Below are 7,938 nucleotides of genomic sequence, written 5' to 3'. Positions count from 1 at the left end.
GTAAAAAATTTCAGTCGATAGCATTGTACCATCCTCCATTAAAAACTCATAAATATGAATTGGCGTTGCCATTTTTATCAAGTAGGAAGAAGGTTAATGCCTTGAAAGCTTTGATCTGGTGAGACTATAATATACAACTTAATATTTATACAGAGTTTTTAACTATTGGGATTCTTTTCCTTTCCGGGAACTGCAATCGCAGTGCCTCTCATTAATTAAATCTAGCTGATTCCCAATGTTCCATTGTTCCAAAGTTTTTCTTGCTCCATGAATCATGAACGTGTGGCTTCCATTCCAATAATACAGCTTTGATTTTTTTATTATTATTATTATTATTATTTTGTTGAAAAAATGCATTTCTAAGCATCAACTGATTTGATCAAGCTGACCGTCCAATATATATAAATTCTCATTGTTATCTGGTCCTAAATCTCAAGTATTGTACATAGCCCTTCTAACTCTTCAAATAATATATATCAAAATCATATAGGAAAGAAATAGAATGTTTTCCTGGATGTTAGTAGGGAGAACGACATTTTCCCACCTAAGGTTTGGCAAAATGACACTTTCTCATCCGTTAAATTTCAAAATGATATTTTCCCACCTTTCATCAAGTTCTATTATGTTTATGTTAATATCTGACTGAAAAGATGAAAATACCTTTAAATATTTATTATTTTTTAATTAGCAAAAAGTTTGATATTAAAAAGTTAAAAAAGAAAAAATAGTTAACCCTAACTAAAAAGTTAAGAGTAATGTTATGGATTAAAGTTAAATGACGTTAATAGTTATTTATTAATAATGTCATCAATATCTCATCATTATTATTCAATAATCTACTAAATTTATAATGTTTTTCAGAATATAATGTTTTTCATTTTTACTAATTAAATAGAAAATCTTAATAGATTATGAAAGAGTAGCCAAGAAGCTATTAAGAAATAGAATATTTAATGTTATTTTCATTTTTTTAGTTAAATATTAATAAAAAATACTAACAGAACCTGATAAAGGGTGGGAAAGTGTTATTTTGAAACTTAATAGGTGGGAAAGTGTCGTCTCACCAAACCTCGGGTGGGAAAGTGATGTTATCCAATGTTAATAATATTGCTTGTGATTCATGCATGCCCCAGTGGCATCCAATTATTTTAATCACGAGTAAACGACTTTTTTGCACGCAAATAATGACTTAATAACCCTTTCTTGCCCATTGACTTTTAAAACACTTCTTACTATTTATATTCTATTTATGATTTCGGCATAGTTGCAATTTCACGTCACTGCTATTCTTTTCATGATCATCACTCACCAAAACCTTTCAAACCCTACTCCCTTCGACTCTGCTAATTGCCGATAATCAAGTGATTAAGGTTAACACAGTCACCCCTCCCAATTCAAATTTCGATCAATCTCAACCACCAAAATTCAACCTTCCACTATCAAAATACTCATCGGTCTCCCCTCTTTAAAAGTCCTAATAGTCTGGACCGAGTTTGCTCTCTATTAGTCATCGGAATATAAACTTTGATAATAAAGTGGTATTTTAAAAGTCGGTAGGTGAAAAAATGTTATTAGGCCATTATTTGGGTGGAAAAAATTCGTTTAACTCTTTTAATCAGTAAACTCAACTTAGATTTAAAGTTTGACCTAGCCAGAGTACTTTTCAAATTATTATCATTTTCCTTAATTATCAATATTGAGTAATTTTGACTTCTTAGAACTTAATACAAACATCTACCCCAAGATCTAATATAAATTATAATGTTGTTTTATGTTGTTAGGGTAATTAATGGAAGGGTAAATGGAAAATATATTGCTATTAATTTATTAATTATTTTCCATTAAAATTAAGATAATATCTAGTAACTATTAGATGGTTGAAAAAAATGCAAAGCTAAGTTCTTATTTTCCTTGAAGAGAAATATATTCTGAAGAATAAATTCTAAAGAACATGCATGTACCACAGCTAAAAGAGCATGATTTTCTTTGTTTTTTTTTTCGTTTTACTGCTGAAATTCACAATTTCAATTGGCTAGTGAGCCCCAAATATACATCTTTAATTATTGAACCCAAATGCAAATAAAAAAAGAAGTGACGAGAAAAGGTTATAACAAAACTCAACTTCTATGATGTGCCAGCTTGAGATACTATGAAAATTGCAAAAAGAAAATCATAATAACACTGAACACTAGTAAAAACAATGACAAAATAAAATGCTTCTCTTTAAACATGGACTGCAGGTTACACAAAAATTAAGGCAATAGAGACATAATATAGTGAACATTTCTTCAACCACAATCAACCTATCAACTTCTTGGCAATCTTATATGCAACATAGACATCAACTGTCGCACACTGAATCATCTCATGATCAATTAGTGGTACTGCGTACCAAGCAGCCTTTACCATATTCCAGGATCTTGGCTTCCATGGTTGTAACAAAACTTCACTTGCCAAGCCTCTCACACTATAAGCAAGTAGGCGGGGCTGGTGAAGTACAGAAGCTGCCAATTCGCTTAAATCTACAACATTTTTAATGTCAATCCCATAGTCTTTTTGCAGCTTTTTGATGTCTTTTTTTATATGAACACCGGCAAAAACTATGTCCTCGTTACTGAGGAAATGTTTCAGGTATGATGGACCGCTATTGTATCTTGAAAGCCGCACTAGCACACAACCAACCTGAGTGCAAAGCTTCAGTAAGACAACACGAGGTTCCATATGCGACCATTTTGTGCCAAACCCAATAATCATGTCACCGCTTTCACACATATTCTGAAAAATCCTTTTGAGGCAGCTTTCTGGGATGCTATTATCATCATAAAATACTGTTGTCTCTATCTTTATACCATCCTCATTCAAAAAAGAAGTATGTTCCATGTTATGATCCAAAACGAAAATTTTAATCATTACGAAGGAAGGACAGTATTGTAGGTAGTGATTTAATGAGACAAACCATTCAGTATTTATATGGAATTAGTAACGATTGATCTGCTTAAGAGTCTCTCCTTTTCATGCTAAACCAGTCTGTTTGTCTGTCTCTTCATATTTAGTTGTGTTGGAATATGAACATTTTTTTTTTTTTTTTTGGTAATTAACGAAGAAAAGGAAATCAAAGAGAAAAGGCAAGCAGGAATAAAAGGCAAACAAAAAGAAAGAAAAAAAATTAGGTTTTAAGCAAATTTCTAGTTTAAGAATTTATAATTGGGAATAATTGTTTTCCTTTTTTATTGTGAGATGTATTAGGAAAGAATAATTGATTTAGGACTTTATTTGAGTTAAAATAGAAGAATGATTTAAATTAGAGAAGTTTTATTAGGAATAGAAATATGAATTCTAGTTGAATAAGAATGCCCTATTTTACCTATAAATAGGAGAGTTAGAACCAATTCAAGGTTATGAGAGAGAAGTAAAGAATGAGAGAATGTGAGAATACAAAGGGTTTTTATGTAAGGGTACCACAGGATATTGGGAAAATACCACATAGATATTAAACACCATAGGAATAAGATATACACCTAAGTAAAGGTATTAAGTTGATGGTATGATGAAACATTTGTATCATATTCATATTATTATAGTGAAAACACTCTCATCCGTGGATGTAGACAAGTTATGCCAAACTAAATATATCGTGTGCCTTTGCAAGTTGTTTTGTTCTTGTTCTTTATTTTAATGTTTTTTTTTTTTTTACTCTTCTGATTTTCAGCATAGTATCACAACATATTCTGATTTTCCAACAAGTTGTGCCTTTACTGCTTTAATTAATTAAGCATGCATGCTTGGAGTCAGCCTCGATTATCCAACTCTGATTAATGCATATTGCTTCAATTTACTAAGCATGCATTTACATTAGTCAATCTAAATTTGAATTTACAATGTAATACATATCTATTTCAGAGGACTGTGGCTCTTTTTTTACCTCAACTTTCTCTGTGTATTACGTTGTGTTGTGGTAATTGGTAAGGATAATATGGTATTAATAGGTATCAATTTATTTTAAAGGCACTAAAAAACTAATTCAAATGTTTTATTTTGATGACCAAGGTTCAACTTCAAATTAAAGCATTGTAAACATACAAATATAGAGTTAAAAGGATCTCATGATTATATCCTATATGTAAAACTCTTGTCATGCATATAAAACATGTACAAAATAATTTGAGTAAACGACTTTTTCCCACCCAAGGTTTGCCTTAATGACACTATCTCATCCAAAAAGTTTTAAAATACCACTTTTCCACCCAAAATAATATTTCATTACTACTTAAAGCCGATTTCGACGGTGAAAATTTTCTCTATTATCACCATTTGAAACTCTGGTCTCCTCTCTACAAAACTCATCTCATTGTGACACTTGATTTTTTATCGATTGTTGGTCACCGCAAAACTAGGGTTTCCTATTCTTATCTGATTTTCGATATATTCTGATAGCGAATATTCAATCGGTCACACCATTCGATCTATCGACCTCTACTTTACAAAACTCCTCTAACCATAACTCCTGGTAACTTGCTAAACACCGGCTTAGAAAATAAAATGTGTTTTGAGTGTTAATGGAATATAAACTTTGGGTGAGAAAGTGATAGTTTGAAACCTTTTAGGTGGAAAAGTGTTGTTAATTAAGGCCAACCTTGGATGAGAAAAAGTCGTTAACTCAAATAATTTATATCTTTATATAGATTCAATATTTATTTCAAATAATCATTTCTAACAATTCTAGCTCAACACATCTTTTACTCTTCAACAAAATAATCCATAACAAAGGCTAGTGGACTGAAAACAAGTTCAAAATGGAATCACCATACATGTTCTCCATTATTTTCATAATATTATTCCAAAAGATCACAATATACATGCAGATATTTAATCTCCAAACAAGCATGAAATGAAATATATATCATAAAGCTTTTTTTTTTTACCTCTCCTGATAACTTATTGTAAAGTTATTAATTGACTTAAAAACTTAAACTAGTAAGTTTTAAGTCCAATAAACGAAACTCTGTGTGACTGAGTGGTTCGATAGAGACTCTTAAGTATATTACTTAAGATATCTTAAGTTCGAGTCCCTCATCGATATCTAATAGAGATGATCATTAGAGCCCTTACTCGGTTGGTAATTCCAAAGTTCCTAGGAATTAATTAAGGTACGCGTAATTTAATTTAGACACCCCCAATCATTACTTAAAAAATAAAAAGTCCAATAAACCTTCTCACATAAAATTTGGATGCTCTTCTTTATTCAATTGAAATGTAAGGATTCAAAAACTTAAGACTTTGACTTCAATACTACGATCGAGTGGTAAAAAGCTTAACACTAATATTTAAGTCCAATATTTATCAGTAACTTCTTCGCAATCTTGTATGTGAAATAGGCATCACCTGTTGCATACTCAATCTGTTCCTCTGTAAGAGTACTCCCAGACCAGTCCGCTTCCGCCACGCACAACGGCCTTGGCCTCAGCGGCTGAGACAAAATTTCACTTGCCAAACCTCTGATACTGTAGGTACAAAATTTCAGCGCCTGGTTAAACATTTGAGGCTGAGGCGGGTGGTGAACTATCTGAGCTGCCAATTCACTCAACTCCAAATAGCTCTTAATTTCAAGCCCATACCCTTTTCGCAGCAATTCAAGATCCTTTTGAATGTTAACACCAGCAAAAAGTAAATCCTTGTTAACGAGCAACCGGCTGAGTTCTTCGATAATCGACGTCGAAGACATATCGAGTTTTATCAGCAAACAGTAAGCTTGATTGCATAACTTCAGCAAAACAACTTGTGTTTCGTTGGCACCAGTATCTATGGAATGTTTCAGTGACCATTCTGTATCAAAACCAACAATCATGTCACCATGTTTGTACATGGGCAACAGAAACTCTTTCAGCCAAAATTCTCTGCAACTTGAGCTATAAATCATCTCCGTCGTCATCATTGTTCCATCCTTCATTAAAAATTTATATATCTGGTCCTCCGTTCCTTATGGCGGAAATTAAAAGAGAGTTGAAATCTCCAGCAAATTTATGAAAAAAGAATATATACTACAATAATTTAGAGAAATTACCCAAAAAAAAAAAAAATGATGATACTAACACTATAGATACTAATTTTGTTGAATCATGGCCTCCATCTAAAGACTGGTTTGGAATTATTTTTGTCCCAATGACAGCTGATTATTCCTTGAGCACAGTTAACCGTGATTGTTTTATAAGTTATATCAATACCAAACTGACCCTTACACTATTTTATCAAATCCATTTTCTTAAGGCTGATCTAATTAATGGTGTTCAATGGGGTAAGTTATAACGTTGTAACATTGAATCAATAAGAATGAAAATTATTGGTAAAGCTATGTTTTCTACTATCTTTATGTATGATTTAAGGGGAAAGGATGCTAATTTCCCAAGATGATAATGGGGAATGTTTAAAACAAGTGATAATAATGGAAATATATAAGAATAACTCAAAAAGATCATAGATATCGGAGATGAGAGTCATAAAAGTTAAATCATTATTAACGAACCTGGAACATTATCACCGTAGTTTGTGAGGGCGGCATGGGGGCGGAGTGGGGGGCGGGGTGGGGGGGCTGGGGGAAGTGGGATTGGTGGGGCTTGTGGATCTGGTTGGTCTGGTTGGTCTGGTGGTTGCATGAGTCTCCCTTGTGCTCAACTTTGTTTTATGGCGTGGTTCCGCTAGATAAATCAATTCCGAGTCAAGTGATTGCGAACAAGAAACTCTTGTTCAATCTCTAATTTTTGGAAGTGGCCTCTTGTGATGGTGATTAGTGTTAAAAAAATGAGCGCGGCTGTTTGTTATGATAAACGAAATGGTTTAGGGTTTCCAAGTGAGTTTGAATATAGCAAATTATCAATGAGATCTACACGTTTGCCATTTGTGTGGAAGATCTACAGTGCTTTCATTTTGTTTATAAGTTATATTGATTTATTATAAGGTTAAAGAATATATATTATTTATCTTATCAATAGTGTGTGTCTATATATAAGAAATCAAAATCTAATCTAGCCCTATTAAATCTAATTATAGTAAAACCTCTCTATAATCATAATGGTGTGACTAATAAATTTTATTACTATAATGAGGTTATTACTTAATAGAGGTGTAGTTACCAAAATTTTTTATTTTATAATTCATGTTTTAGTAGTATTAGGATTTAAATTCATGTTTTAATAGTATTATGATTTCAAATTTAGTGCTTTAATTGCCTACTCTTATAAATGATAGAAGATCATGTCTTGGAATTAGCAAATATAAATGTCCTTAATAGAATATTAAATTTAGTTGTTGCATGGTCAATTGATGTGAAGTTATAGACAATTACCAATTGTTTTAAACATTGCAAAATTAGGACCCTTGATGTCAATGAATTACAAGTTATAAATTAAATGGAAGAGGAGAATCAAAGAGTCATAGTAGAATTGAGTGATTATATTCGACAACTTCACCACACTAATCGAATGGATATTAATATGTTTATCAATCATCCAAATAAACAACAAGTCATATATGTTTTATTTGAAGAAGAAATCATTACTACAATTAGAAGGAAATAATCATGAGTATAATAGTATGGGGATACAAAAAATTTCGTGCCAAAAAGCTCTAAACATACTTAAGACATTAGAAATATTTTGGCTTCAACAAGAAGATGTTTATGCTAGCGAGTAATGTACTCATAAGTTAAAAGGTGTGGTATCAACTCTAAAGTATAAATCATTGTCCCAAACAACTTTAAATAAATATTTTATTTCATTTTAAACCTTTAATATAATATAACATATATTTTTTTACAATATACAAATAGTTATTACTATGTGGAGACAACTTTCCTTAAAACGAGAATTAGAAATATTATAACTTATTACCATGTGGAATTTATTCTTATTTATGACTATCCCAAAATGGAAATATAAATTTTTA

The 7,938-nt window shown here is 31.5% G+C and overlaps 1 protein-coding gene across 1 annotated transcript; it reads right to left on the bottom strand.

The window, feature by feature from the left end:
- Nucleotides 1-2,298: 2,298 nt before the first annotated feature.
- On the bottom strand, nucleotides 2,299-2,880 carry LOC116142582 (Werner Syndrome-like exonuclease). Its single transcript, XM_031428016.1, has one exon. It carries the CDS (start codon nucleotides 2,878-2,880, stop codon nucleotides 2,299-2,301), a length of 582 nt encoding a protein of 193 aa, XP_031283876.1.
- Nucleotides 2,881-7,938: the final 5,058 nt, after the last annotated feature.

Source organism: Pistacia vera, unplaced genomic scaffold (assembly GCF_008641045.1).
Source record: "Pistacia vera cultivar Batoury unplaced genomic scaffold, PisVer_v2 Contig412, whole genome shotgun sequence".
Taxonomy (NCBI): Eukaryota; Viridiplantae; Streptophyta; class Magnoliopsida; order Sapindales; family Anacardiaceae; genus Pistacia; species Pistacia vera.
Note: the sequence above shows the minus strand (reverse complement) of the source record. Positions and strands in the feature narration are given on the sequence as shown.

Excerpts from the sequence above, each read along its gene's own strand:
- LOC116142582 (XM_031428016.1), bottom strand. The coding sequence starts at position 2,880 with ATGGAACATACTTCTTTTTTGAATGAGGATGGTATAAAGATAGAGACA.